We start from the raw sequence: 14,914 nt of genomic DNA, 5'->3' as shown, positions 1-14,914 counted from the left end.
TTTTAGAAGAGAAGAAAGGCAAAGTCATCAGAGGAGACAGAGGAGGGAGGAGGAGGGGGAGGGTTTAGGAGGGAGGAGAAGGTAGAGAATAGTTTACGTGGGTTGTTAGTGGAGGCTTGGATTACAGATTGGAAATAAGTACATTTAGCAGAGGAGAGAGTAGAGGAGAAGGAGGAGAGGAGAGTGCGGTAAAGGTCTAGGGCAGCAGGGAGTTTGGTTCTCTTCCATTTCTTTTCAGCAGATGTGATTCTTGCTGAGCGGATCACAGAGGAGAGCCAGGGTTGGGGAGAGGAGGGGCGAGCAGGTCGGGAGGTGAGGGGACAGAGGGAGTCGAGGGAGGAGGTGAGGGAGGAGAAGAGGGTGGAGGTAGCAGAGTCTACGGAGAGTTGTGAGAAGGAGTCGATAGGAGAGAGGTGAGAGAGAGCAGTGGAGGCAAGGACAGAAGGGGAGAGAGAGCGGAGGTTACGACAAGAGGTGACAGTGGGGGTAGGAGGAGCAGGGAGAGAGGGGAGAGACAGAGAAAAAGAGAGGGTGAGGTCCAGCTTTGTGGGTAGGGGGGGATGGAGAGAGACAGAAGTCGAAGGAGTGAAGGAGAGGGAGGAATCCAGCAGAGTGGCTGGGGTTGGAGAGATGGATATTGAAGTCACCTAACAGGACAGTTGGGGTAGACAGAGAGGGGAGGGAGGAGAGTAGATAGTCGAGTTCACCTAGAAAGTGAGCGAGAGGACCAGGGGGACGGTACAGTACAATTAACAGGAGTTCACAGGGAGAGTTTATTTGGACAGCATGCAATTCAAAGGTATTAAAAGAGAGTGAGGAGAGTGAGGAGGGGTCCGAAAAGAGTAAGGAGGGTGAGAGGAGAAGACCAGTTCCACCTCCCTGTCCAGTGAGACGCGGAGTATGGGACAGGACGTAGAGAGAGGACAGGGCAGCAGGAGTAACAGTGTTATCAGGGGACAGCCAGGTTTCAGTGAGAGCAAGGAAATCGAGACAGAGGTGGGAGGCAAAGGCAGAGATGAAATCAGCTTTGTTAGCAGAAGAGTGACAGTTCCAGAGTGCACCAGAGAGTGTGCGGGAGGGGGGGAGAGGCAGAGGGATGAGGTTAGAGGGGTTGGAGGAGCAGCGGCGGAGAGAGGGCAGAGGACGAGGACGAGAGGACAGAACAGGGATGTGAGAGACAGTCATAGCAGGACAGGCAAAACAAATATGCACAGTGGGAGCAGTGGGGTGGAGGGTACAGACCTGACTAGTAGATGGCTTCTTCCAGAGCGCTGTTAGGTTCTGATCTATTCGAACAGCGTCTCAGTGCAGGCCTGCCCTCACTGGATTTTCACAGCTAGACTCCCAGCTCTTTTGTTGAGGCTCTTCTGTTTGCTGGCGCTTCTTGCTGGCGTGGAAATAGGCTGCCTAATATATATATATATATATATATATATATATATATATATATATATATATATATATATATATATATAACAACTGCGTGGCAAAAGAACCAACTAAACTGTGTGGAAACCAATCAAATAGCAAATCAACTTCTAATCAATTTAACCACTCACCTGGTACTAATCACACACTAACTCAGCTAATTCAAACACCACCTTATAATGGAACTGAATGGAGTTAATTTAAAAATTACTTGAAGCAGGAACTTACCTCTCTGCCTCAGTCCCTGGTTCCTGTAGACTAAATACATGTCATTCGATTTTTCATTTGGTATTATTTGTATTGAGGCAGGGAGGCTGCAGTTGTTTCTAAGCGACAATGAATCTGGAATAACATTCTTAGGGTTCGTGTCATACGACATTGTGTCATCAAAGCTGTTTCTGGTGACATTCAGTGGATTATATTTGGAATCTTTTTTCAGTATTCTGAGATGACAAATTAATAGCTCAGTTGGTTAGAGTGAAAGAATTTGCCCTACGTCAGCCCGGCTAGCTCAGTCGGTAGAGGATGAGACTCTTAATCTCAGGGTCGTGGGTTCGAGCCCCACGTTGGGCGTCCTTTTTAAACACAAATTGTAGATGTTTCTTCGAGGCAACTGATCAATGTCTGATTCTGTTCACATTGTATACAGGATTGCAACAAAATTAGTTATTGGTCATTGTCATATAGCAATTGCTATTGTAAAATGAGTGCATCGTTTATAGCTATAACGAAATTGAAATAAATAATCTTACTTTTTTGGGTTGACTTCAATCCGTTTCTTTTTTTTCCAGTTGTCATTACATCTTTCATGGAGCAATAGTTGGTATGTGCGTAATAAACCCAATTGGGCCTTGATACAATAGACAACCCTAGACTGTGCTGAAATAAATAATGTGGTTTTCTACTGTAACAAACGCAGCTTGTCAGGATTCTATTATGGTGTTTCCGAGCTGTTGAACGTTTCTCATAATACACAGGTTTACTGGACTGACAAACAGAGCATATTTTTTTCTTCAGTGTAAATGGAAGAAATAACAGCATATCAGAGTGCCATTTTCTAATGTGATTAAGAAATGCAAAAAGCATCGTCCCTGGGTGAGCTTGAACCACCAACCTTTCGGTTAACAGCCGAACGCGCTAACCGATTGCGCCACAGAGACCAACCTGTTAAACCACCAAAGCATACGGTAGGGATCATCCTAGCATGTTAAACGAGGGCATTTCTCATGTAAGCTACTTCCAGTAATAGATCGTTTATACTGTTCTCAATGGTCCACATCCCAGCCTGAGACCACGATCCAGTGGTAGACGATGTTTTTCAAGTAATATGTTATTTGGAATATTAAAACAATCAAGTTAAATAACATGTTTAGACACAAAATATTTTTGAGTGACTTTAACAAGTAGTCTGTTTACAACAAAAATGCAATCTGTGTTAGGAACACTATTTTAGTCTGATTTAAAATGGAAATTAAAATGGTATTGAGTGCTGACAAGAGTTTGGTATCAGCTGTTGATTTTCTTAAAACAATCTTTTATAGTAAAATAAAGAAATGTATTCTTTTTAAAAATAAGTAAAATTGAACTGTCAAAAGTGGGATTTGAACCCACTCGTCCATTCAGAAACCAGAACACACAATTCTTTGGAAAGACAGAGACCTTGAGTCTGGCGCCTTAGACCACTCGGCATTCTGACAAGCTGTGTTTGTTATTGTAGAAAACCGCATTATTTATTTCAGCACACACTAGGGTTCTCGTATCAAGGCCCGATTGGGTTTATTACGCACATACCAACTGTTGCTCCATGAATGATGTTATGACAAGTGTAAAAAAAAGAAACGGATTGAAGTCAACCCAAAAAAGTAAGATTATTTATTTCAATATCGTTATAGCTATAAACGATGCATGCATTTTACAATAGCAATTGCTATTTGACAATGACCAATAAGTAATTTTGTTGCAATACTGTATACAATGTGAACAGAATCAGACATTGCTCCGTTGCCTCGAAGAAACATCTTCAATTTGTATTTAAAAAGGATGCCCACCATGGAGCTCGAACCCACGACCCTGAGATTAAGAGTCTCATGCTCTACCGACTGAGCTAGCCGGGCTGACTGGTGGAACTTTCTTTCACTGTAACCAACTGAGCTATTAATTTGTCGTCTTATTTGAGAAAATACTGAACGACAGAACCAAAGATTCCAAATATAATCCACTGGACGTCACCGGAAACAGCTTTGATGACACAAAGTCGTATGACACGAACCCTAAGAATGTTCTTCCAGATTCATTGTCGCTTAGAAACAACTGCAGCCTCCCTGCCTCAATACAAATAATACCAAATGAAAAATCAAATTACATGTATTTAAAAATGAATGGTCTCATCCATCTGGAACGATTGGTTCTGCATTTATACAGTATCAACCTTAATCTGAGTTGAGAGGCTCCCAACCTGTGGAGGATTTTAAATGTGAGGGGATGTGAATAGAGTCAAATACATTTGCATCATTGTTTATTCCATTATTCCTATATTTTTAGTGGTAATACTGACAATCCTTTATCAAGTTCACTGTACCTGTGTATTTGCATGGTCCAGTGTAAGAAGGTACGATTTTTCTGGAGTTCTTGGTTGCTCAGTTCAGCACCAGTCATCAGAGCTGAAAAACAACAGCAATAGGTACCTGGTATGGTAACTGGACCACATATCATTTATATCAACTGACTGTTTTCCTCCAAATATTATAATGCCAGTATTTGATATGTGTATACTAAAACATTGATTATATAGCACCCAAGTTCAAATCACACCATCAGTTATAAAAATGCATTGTAATAGATAATGAAATTAGCACTGAAAGGGAGACCTATAAAGTAGTTATAATGTGAAGATCATTATTTTTATAAGCATTGATTCAAATTCGAACTTACATGGTTGAACCTTCTGGGGCGATACCAGCTTATGGATCACTTCGTATCAGTCAGGTTGAGTCTGCCATCAGCCTTTCTTCTAAACAAGGGTTCCATCTGAACCTGAAAAAAGAGCATTTGTGACAGAATAGCAAGGATGCAGTTAAACAAAAGACTTCAATTAAACAAATAGCCTAAACACAAAATAGTCACAATGGCCAAATAAAAGGTTTCTACACAAAACAACAAGAAATCAAAAAGGGGTTCACTGGGTGAAAACAAATAAACACTACTATACAATGACAAAAGGGACTTATTGTTGAAAAAGAGAGATTATTTTAAAAAAAAAAAAGCATGGAGTATCCATGTTCACGTTTTTTAAGTATTGCTTTCAAAACAAGATCATTTTTCAATGAAAACTAAATTAAAAACCTGAAGTTAAATACAGTACTATAACGTTCATGGATACATAATTAAAAATAAATGATAGAAAAACACAATGTATCCTATACTATCAATGTACAATGCACTATTCTGGTACTATAATGCAGTACCACCATGATAATACGATTGTACTTTTTATTTCTAAGAAGTATCCTGGTATCTACAGTATAATGCAACACTACACCACGGTACTATATGGTACTATTTATTTTACCATGGTACGATTTCTGTTGTCCCGGATACAAGTATTACAGTACCATTATAACGGACAAATATATTAAATATAATTGCGCTTTGGATAAAACAGTCCCTCAAACAAGTTTCTAGCTGTCGTAAATATTACATTTTTTAACACTCAGAACTGACACCTATTGTAAAAATGTCAATCGTGTATTTTTATTGATAATATTACAAAACATAGAGTTTACTATCCGCGCATTTCTATAGCTGACATTTGTAATACGAACATATATTATTATTGGCATTTTTTATTTTTTTTACTTACTATACGTACAGTACTAGTGACAATTAAAATAATAGTGTAATAAAATTCTTCCCTTCAGATGATTGTATTTCGAAATAAACCAAAAGTCTTCACGATTCAATAATCTCCCGCCGTTGAGAACGCGCAGGATTCTTGGGAGTTCTACGAGATCTGATTGGCTCGCTCCTGGTCAATTCTTGGTAGTGACACGGGCTATGATTGGTCAAAACTACCAAGATCTTCCCAAGATTGCAGATCGGGTGGGAGGGAGAGCTGGCCGGGCTGGGGGGCGCACAGAAATGCACAGCTGAACAGAACCCCCCCCCCTCAGACATGTGCTGTCTATTCACGGGAACACACCACTGAACCAGTTAGTTCAGATGAGCGCTGGATACACAAGAAACAATCTGACAATTTCACAAATAAATCCGTTTGTGTTCAAACCTATGAGAGGTGGAATGTAACAAAAATGTGAACTGCAAAAGCCAGAGCGTCAAACATCAACGACAAAGTTCAACATTTGAATTGAAATAACAGCTGTCAAATAGACAAAGCACAACACTCGAAGATAATATGCCGAATTGAAAATGCTCAACACACTAATTGAATTAATTATACATAAAATAATGAATGTAATTAAGCTCAAAAATTGAAATGGGAACTTGAAATCTTAAATAAATTGATTACAATTCAAATTTCCAGCACGCCATCCGATTTGTGTTTAGTCTGTTCTAAATCAATACTGCGCGTTGTATTTCAGGTTAAGCGCTGTGCTTTCCATTTGCCACTTGGTCATTCTATTCCCCGGGACTGCCCCTGTCATGGCAAATCTGACATGCTAAAGAGATGCTTTGCACTGTTTCTTAAATCAAGTGGCCTCAAATAAACTGTCTACATTAATGTCTGCTTAGCCTACCTATCAGTCTGGTGAAATTGTAAAAATGTGTAATTGACTTGTGGATGTTAACATCAGAACTCGAGCTGTCATTCTCGTCCCCTCAAACTGGCGCAGGCAACACATCTGCCTGGATTCCTGCATGATATAAATGTGTTTCTTCATTTGCACGGCCTGCTTTTTATTATTCATTGGGGTTTGTTTACTACACGCCTCCATAGCTGAGCCTTTAATCAGACAGTCCTTGTAGGTGACAGTCCAGTTTGATCCGCACGTACTTCTGTACATCAAAGTACAATCTTCTAAATGGGTTGTAATATAATTTCAAAAGTATTATTTATTTATTTATTTATTTATTTATTTATTTATTTATTTATTTATTTTAATTAACGTACTGACTGAAAATTAGAGGACTAATATGAAAGAGGTGCGTGCATCAATTGCAGCTAATTAGCTCCCATTAGCACCTGAACCTCTTTAAAACCCATTGCGCACAAAGGAACACCAAACTCAGCTACTGACGGTTTTGTTTTTATTATTGTTTCTTTATAACGGTGAAAGAAGTTCACGGTCGGGGCTGCCTTGGATTTAATGATGCCGTGTTGTCTTAGATTTGGGTAATTGTTGATCTTTTCTCTACTTTAGAAACGTTCATTTATTGTGTGTTTCTCACTTGCGTGTTTTTTTTTCCAATGCAGAATAACATTGCTGTTAGCAGTGTTAGTCACTGAAGTTTGGACGCAGAACCCCCCTCTAGGTACGATAACGGTCGCTTCAGCAGAGCTGTCCTTTTAGCTTCCTGTTTATTTGCCGGTTGTGTGTTTTCAAGTATCGTTGTCTTCTACAGGCTCGGTGAGGACAGAATGTCAAGGGAGTGTTATGATGATGATGTTGGAGAAGTCTTTTGTTGGAAAGTATTTTCGCATCAATGTGATTGGTGAGTGATCATTTTTTTCTTGAATGGAAAGCTTTTGATGTGCAAAGCCTGTTGACTCGTAATGTAATAATTTGAATTAAGTACAGAGCACTCTTGCGCTGTATGGCAGCAACCAGGCTTTGTTTTTTTTGTTTTTTTTCAAATGCAGGATGTGAAACTCTTGCGTTAGCTTCAAAAGCATGTTGCTGATCACACTAAATAATAGACCTGTGCTGCTACAACCTTCCTCAGATTTGTTGACTGCAAGTGCGCGGAAATAGACATCATTTACTCTAAACCTACTGTTCTGAACGAGCGTATAATTCTACTAATATAGTTTTAAAAATTTCAATAAGTAGATGGGACGGGGCGGTGGGGGTGTTCACTTTGTTAAATCTCTACCTTGCTTGATCACGTGTACAGTTTCTTTGAAAGGCTGACTGAATTTCTTTCCATAGACAATAAGGGGGTGCTTGTGTCCCTCTCTCCAAGACTGGCCGCACAGTGTGGATATAGCTTAACCGTTGACTTCTTGGGAAATGCCAAGTTCCTTGCTTCTGTGCTGAGCTGCTTTGCTCAGAACACAGTGAGTCATCATTTTATTTCTTGTAAACTTTTTTCTAATGGTGACATGCTGGGACTAACTTTAGCCTTTGTTTCCAGAATGATGAGACCTACAAGCTGACAGTACAAATCAGTGTCTTCTCAAACAGTGCTATGACTTCAGCTTCCTCCTATGTTCAGAGCATGACATGCCGCTATGCTCCATGGGCAGAGAGGGAGATTCTGTGTGAAAGAAACTACATGGAGGTAAGGGCTGTCAGGATGTGATAATGCTGTTCAGTATAACTTGTTGGGTTGTGTGGGTATTTTATTGTCACTGCAGAAGTGCTTCACTCATGACTAATGTGAATTCTCTTTAGGTTTCTGTGAGAAGAGGTGTGCCACTTATTGAGCCCAACTTTGTTCAAGATGATCCTGATTGGTCCCTTGCATACCCTGAGGTAGAATCATGTGACTTTGCATTTGCTTTCTTCACGTCCCCTTGGTCTTGCCTATTGAGGTCTACTCTACTGTCTCGTCTAGAGGAAGCAAAATCTAACAGCCCCCTTAACTTTAACCTGTCTCCCAATTGGGTGGCCATATACGAATTGTGTGACATTTAAGGCATTGTCTTTGCATACATGTATTCTGTGATTGCTTTGATAGAAATTGATTGTGGAGAAATTAACCCTTTATTGTTGGTGTAAGCCTTGTATTTCAACCACTGAGGTAGTGGCTTCATATGTGCAGGGCTATAAATCCTTCATGATAAATGTGTCCTGATTTACTTTTTTGAGGACTGCTGCATAGGAGCAATTTAGCTGTCCTAAAGTTTGGTACACTGATGTATTAAGGTCCAGTACAAATGAATGGCTGTAAACTCTGCCTGTATCGGATCCAGACAACATGCTTTCACATAAGCTTTCGTATGCAGTTGTATTGGAGGATTTTCTCTGTTCCCTTAGATGCCCGCTGAACCTAGAACGGTTTCAGTGATGTGTCATTAAACTCTCAACTTTCAGTTTTAGTTCCTGTTTATTAAACATGACATCTGTTATGACAAATCCTTTAGACTGGGGATGCTTTGTGTTCAAACTCCCTATTCTAATGAGATTTTTTTTTCTGCTAGGCAACTGCTGCTGACAACAGCATCTGGAAAATTGTGTTCCACCTCCCAGCAAATAGAAAGACCACTATGACTGTTGCTCAGGCCATGACAAATGGTTATGGAATAAACACTACACCAACTCGAATTCTGGTTAGAGCTGCATACAACTCCACAGAAAGCCAGCCTCAGGTGGTAAGAAGTCTAGGCTTCATTATCTAGTAGAGTATATCCAGACTATGAAAGTAGACTACAGTCTTGCTTTTGTTTTAGTAAAAGTTCCCCCTCCTCTCCAACAGATCCAAACTGTACCAATGGCTGTGCTAAGATCAACCACCTTTTATAAGCAAAGATGGATGGTCATGATGGTGGACACTGCAGTTACGTGTCCTACTGGTGAGTAAGCTTATGGACTGCAATGGTGCTCAAGAACTGTTCTAGGTTTTAGGTTGAAGTGTGAATTTTCTATACCAAGTCTATGGTGTTCTTTTCTGTCAGATGGAACAGCCTTCACAGAACAGATGATTACATGGAATGTTCCCCGTGTTCTACCTCCTCTTGTTCCGACACCACAAATTACTACCCTTGATGTTCAAATGGGAGTTGATGGCCGCAAGCTTGACCCTGCAACGATTCATAATAGAGATTATAAACTGGATGTTGGTCCCCAGCTAATCACTGTAAAAATTCCTGTGGGAGCTGATGGTGGATATTACAAGGTATGTAGAAGTTCAACATCTTCTAAATCCTTCTCATTTTAAAGCTTTCCTCCTAAGATGCTTCTGTGCTTTCAGAGCCATGTATTGGACAACACCTATGTGATCTCTTACTCTATTGAACCAATGCTGGAGCATACCTGGCAAGATGGGCCTGAGAAGACAAAGTACACAGTACTTCATCCAATAACCACTCCTTTCATGCCTCGGCCACCAGTTGTTACAAACAGTATGTAGAACTTGTCCACATGCAGTAAATCAAAGGTATTTGTTGCAGTGCTCCACTTCATATCCATCATTTTAACTGCATGCTTTAATTTCAGACACTGTTCCTAAAGCCAGAGTGTTCAATGTGACCCTGGGGACATTCCTGCCTGATGTGGAGCTGGTCAAAATTATAGTTGGTCCAGAGACGTTAACTGTGCCAGAAGCCAACCTAAAAGGTTATAATGTCCAGGAGCATGTCTTTCCCAATGGATCCAAGACCTACACTCTCCAGGTGCCATTTGAGGACCCCAATGTGAAGCAAAAGGTAACATCCCACCTGTTCAACCATCCAATTGCCCTTTGAAAACACTTGCTTCCTGTGGACGTGTTGCTTGCTGTCTGACTTTGGGTTTAATCCTACAAACCTTTTCTCTTCTTTCAGGTAACTCCTCCAGACACCAGAACCTACATTCTGCCCCTGACCTACTTGCTGAATATAGTGCCAGAGAATACACCCTTTACTCATCCTGCTGTAGTCGAAGCCATTCTCAAAGACATCAGTAAGTGCCTGACTATTTGGTCTACAACTACCTTTTTCTAACCAATCCAGTCCATTGCCCTGACAACTGCTCTTCCTCTTGCAGTTCCACCTACAGTAACTGGCTACTGTGATGGTGCTGCATTCTATACCATGGTAACATATGGCAACATGGGTCGCAACTGGATTCCTTTTGTGGGCTCAAGAGAGCTTGGTGGAAGTCTGCTTGCCCTGTACAAGTATAATGCCAACTCTACCAATTTCTGGATGACTGTGCCATACAATTCAGTTGATGCCACATACGAAGTAAGTGATGGAACTTTAAAATGTGTTTAGCTGTTTTGGGTTCAACACATTACTGACCTGATGTATTGTCTCTGTAGGTGATCAGTTCTTCAGGCATCAGAAGCAGACTTGACTTGACCTTGAAGGATATTGGGACCATGGTTGTGGTGGCTGACTTCTCCCTGTCCTGCAGTTTCCCTACAAAGATGATTGGTAACTCTCCTGCGAACAAAGCATTCTTTAGAATAGCTGCTTTTGAGATTGGCCAAAGGTTGCATGAAGTGGTATTGAAGCTATAATCTGTTTCCTTAACCTGGATCCAAATGCTGTGTTTCAGACTGCTTCACCAATGGAACTATGGCAGCTCTTGCTGTGAAAGTGGAATCTGTCCCCAGCTTGTCTCCAAGTCAACTAACTCTAAGGGATCCAAGTTGCCGGCCTCTTCAGTCTGATGCTATCAATGCAGTTTTCTACTTCAATGTCAACTCCTGTGGCACAACTAGAAGGGTTAGTATTGACCACATTTAAAACCATATTTTGAGGAGGTTCAACATTGACAAGGTGGCCACAACACCCCTGGATCAGTCTGGGGAGCCATGGTGACCTGTTTCTATCCGATGAATTGCTTGCATGAATTGTGGAAATCTGAAGGATGCCACCTTTGTATTGAACTTGTCCAGTTGACAAAGGCGTTGACACATGACTATTGGTTATGGCATTGCATGTGCTGCTTAGAGACCTTTTGGGTCAATGGCAGTGAACTGGAAGGAGCGTACTAACTGGGGATGATCCCCGTGGTGAGGCCGGGACTAAACTAATACATGAGTTAATACCAATTGCAGCTCAAGAGTCACCAGCTGTGTGTTTGCAACAAATCCAAAATAACTGCTGTTGCCCTCCTAGAGGTTAATAAAACAATACCATATTAGTCTAGCAGTTTCTGTAGAATGACTTGTGGTATCATACTAACTGTAACAATCATGAGGTCCCAAAAAAGTGTTCAATTATGAAATTGCAATATTCATTACCAATGATTTATTTTTAAATTGTGAAATTGGTACTATGTTAGTACACAGCTGGGGATGAACCAGAGTACCATATTAGCTAGTCTGCAACTTGGTATGCAGCTCCATACTAAATCTACAAGTTCATTGCAACCTGAGTCTTTGATTTCTCTTCCAGTTTGACAACAACCTCCTGACTTATGAGAATGAAGTGCTGTTCACATCTTACCGGTAAGGATTGCAATCAAATTGAGTATCCTTGTGGTTGAGGCTGAAACTCTCCTAATCCCATCTCCTCTTTCCAGGTTGAGAGTTGCCTGTCACTATCTGGTCAATGACACCAAGGTAGTACAGTTCTTGTACCAGAATAATCCTGCACCTGTAGTCCAGCCTGGCTTGGGGGACCTTGCAGTCATCATGCGGCTTGCATTGGGTAGGACTTGGCAATTGAAATAATATAGATGCTCTAGTATCGTGTTTCCACCTATAAAATTCTCCCTTGCATCTCTGCAGATTCAACCTACAACGACTTCTATGGAGCTCAGGATTACCCTGTTGTGAAGTACTTGCGAAGACCCTTGTATTTTGAGGTAGAGCTCCTGTACAGCAGGGATCCACAGGCTGAATTGTTTTTGGAGAACTGCTGGGCAACCTATTCTGCTGACAGGAATAGCTCTCCCAAGTGGGATGTTGTTGTGGACAGGTAAGATGCTGGAATATGATATTGCTGCTACAAAACCTAGGAATTGGAGTTGTGGCTGATGTGCTCCTGACCTACTTTCTCTTCCTAGCTGTGAGAACTCTGCAGATGAGTACTTGACCGTCTTTCACCCAGTCTCCAGCAATGCAAGAGTGCTGTTCCCATCCCATCTGAAGAGGTTTGAAGTGAAAATGTTTTCCTTCACAAGCGGCCGGGATGCACTGAAAGGACAGGTAAAGTGGAGTGTTGGGATGGGGATCTTGTACCACAATGCATGGTTTGGATTGCTTTGCAAGCAGCAAATGGTCACTGTGCTCAAATCTTTGGTGAGTTGGAATGAAAACATATAACTGTACTTTTGCAAGAAACACTTACTATGATGCAATATATTTGTGTAAAGAGGTTTTTCAATTCAGTAATCCTCATTGGATGATGGTCCTGCCTGATTTATTGATGCTAGTTTTTCTTGACAAGGTGTGCTGTCTTTCAGATTTACTTCCACTGCAGTGTTGTGATATGTGATTCAAACCGGCCATCAGACAGCCTCTGTAGCAGACGGTGCATTCCAGGAAAACAGAGGCTTGGTAAGAGCTCTGTCTGTTGGGGGGAGGGGGGGACATTTTGCATGCATTTTTGTCCCTTTGTTTTGATGGACTCCTCCTAATTCCTCCTGTAGGTCGCAGTGCTGGAGGGATGGATGGTGGTGCAGTAAAGGCATTTGTGTCTTCTGGCCCAATTGAGCTGAAGAGAGATGGATCCCTTCACTTTATGCCTAGAAGCGGTAATATGCATGATGTGAACACAATTGCAGTTCAAGTAAAAATTAACTGTCTTTTTATTCCACTTAACTATTCTTTCTTCTCTTGCAGCCCAAGTCAATGTGTGGTCCCTTCTGGGAGCTGCAATGGGTGTGTGTTCAGTGGTTGTCTTTGTAGCTGGAGTTGTATCTTTCTGGAAACTGCCAAAAAGTGTGTATTGATAAATAAAAATCTTACTTGTAAAAGCTTATTTTTTGTGCTTGACTAATTCTACACTTGGTGTGTGTCAGAATGGGATTCTCTGCTCCTTGCTGCATTTAATGTTTTCCTTTGGCCTAATCAGACCATTCTCAATATGGTGTGTTATTCAAGGACCCTTCACTGATTCACTGTGTGAACCTGGGGGCAAAGACTTTCCTCCTCCATTGAGCTGTAACCCTATTTTTATATTGAACAGTAACAGGGCAATTACTATACCTTCAGTTATTTAGCATGAAGATAAAATTTAAGGAAGACAACACCCCCCTCATTTGTCCCTTTTTATTAATTATGTATTAGGTAGCAATTTTCATATATAAATTCTATTTCAGTATACAATTAGGTATTGTCATGAACCAGGCTTCAACAAGAAATAAACTAGAGCCCTGCTTCAGTCATTTATGAATATATGGTTAACTGTTCATTATTTTGAAGCCTCGTGTGTAGAAATAGTAATGCATGAGGGGGGTGTCAGTTTAAAACATTTCAACATAACTTCATTTGAAAACAAAAGCTGGTGCAAAATTAACCACCAAAGCCAGTCCTCTCCACTTTCCCTTATGTTGGGCTCTTCTCCCTGCCAGATTCTCTTGTCTCTTTAAATTTACATTGTGGTGGCTCCATAAATGATTTTCCCACTTGTTAGGTATCCTCTACATTACGACTCATCTAGTCACTGTGCTTCACATCACTTCCAGCTCTTAACTTCTAGAATAATTCCTGGTGTGTAAACTTCCCAATCTTCAGAATACGATAAGCTTTTATTAACTTACATCCAATAATAAAACAAGTGGATAATCCTTCCAATACAGCAATATGTTCCATACCAGGAACTCCATTCAAAAGCAGAAACTAATTGTCTTCAGTTGAACTGTATTTGCTGCTCCTCCTCACTGTGTCATCTGTGTTCTTTATTTTTATTGTTTACTTTCCACACTGAATTCTATAATTCATTAACTATAAAGAAAACTACCACTTGAGGGTGCAGTGCATAGAAAAGGAGCACATACCAATCCATAAACCCTAATAATTACACATACCTAAATAAACTAAAATAAGAATACATTCCTTTTTTTAATAATCAAAATTCCAGTTCGGCTCCTAAATAATTGCTTTTGAAAAAAAACTTCTTTGCTAACATTTCAGGTTCTAAAATCACAATTTCCAGCAGTGCAGTTCCTTCCTGTCTGTATTGGTCATACTTTAGGGCCCATGGGAAGCCTGTGGCAGGCATGCATTCTGGTTACCATGTGACTCCTTGTTCATTGGCACAATTCAGGCTTTTCCAATTGCAATGCATTCTGGTACATTCTACACCTCTTGGGCACTGTTCACAGCAGGACTACACTTCCCACAATGTATTGGGGTGTGAGTTGAAGAGCCTAAACTATCCCAGTGTGTTCTAGTGTGCATGAAGTCATATGGTAACTCTGCCTGTGAAGGCCTGTTTCAGAGTACTGCCCCATGCAGTCTCCCTTATTTTGAAAGCTCAGTGCTGACAGGTATGCATATTATAAAACACACACATGCAAAGAACAGAATTCTAGAAACAAACTTTATTATACAGTTCTGTGGGTGATCGTGTTCACAAAAACTAAGAATATTAAGTATTAATCCAAACACATGCAAAAAATAAATAAAACATTAATATATCTTACATTTTTGCTTAGTGTAGTTTGTATTACTCCCGTTAGATGATGTAAAACTAAAAAAATCGAATACA

At 40.6% G+C, this 14,914-nt stretch overlaps 1 protein-coding gene and 1 non-coding gene across 2 annotated transcripts in view; both read left to right on the top strand.

Annotated features, from left to right (window-relative positions):
• LOC117965215 (uncharacterized) overlaps positions 1–14,676 on the top strand; it is a 32,571-nt gene extending 17,895 nt beyond the window's left edge. The window contains exons 2-18 of the mRNA XM_059007381.1: positions 6,860–6,918; positions 7,009–7,098; positions 7,536–7,663; positions 7,741–7,887; positions 8,001–8,081; positions 8,750–8,920; positions 9,025–9,121; positions 9,224–9,444; positions 9,520–9,670; positions 9,765–9,973; positions 10,091–10,208; positions 10,293–10,492; positions 10,570–10,684; positions 10,809–10,978; positions 11,654–11,706; positions 11,781–11,902; positions 14,645–14,676. Coding sequence (XP_058863364.1) covers positions 7,041–7,098; positions 7,536–7,663; positions 7,741–7,887; positions 8,001–8,081; positions 8,750–8,920; positions 9,025–9,121; positions 9,224–9,444; positions 9,520–9,670; positions 9,765–9,973; positions 10,091–10,208; positions 10,293–10,492; positions 10,570–10,684; positions 10,809–10,978; positions 11,654–11,706; positions 11,781–11,902; positions 14,645–14,676 — 2,073 coding nt within the window. The 5' untranslated portion in view covers positions 6,860–6,918; positions 7,009–7,040. The remainder of the gene's footprint in view (positions 1–6,859; positions 6,919–7,008; positions 7,099–7,535; positions 7,664–7,740; positions 7,888–8,000; positions 8,082–8,749; positions 8,921–9,024; positions 9,122–9,223; positions 9,445–9,519; positions 9,671–9,764; positions 9,974–10,090; positions 10,209–10,292; positions 10,493–10,569; positions 10,685–10,808; positions 10,979–11,653; positions 11,707–11,780; positions 11,903–14,644) is intronic.
• Positions 1,929–2,001, top strand: trnak-cuu (transfer RNA lysine (anticodon CUU)). Its single transcript has one exon. It is a non-coding gene; the product is annotated as a tRNA-Lys (tRNA).
• Positions 14,677–14,914: the final 238 nt, after the last annotated feature.

This window comes from Acipenser ruthenus, chromosome 35 (assembly GCF_902713425.1).
Source record: "Acipenser ruthenus chromosome 35, fAciRut3.2 maternal haplotype, whole genome shotgun sequence".
NCBI lineage: Eukaryota > Metazoa > Chordata > Actinopteri > Acipenseriformes > Acipenseridae > Acipenser > Acipenser ruthenus.
This window is presented reverse-complemented; position numbering and strand designations above follow the sequence as displayed.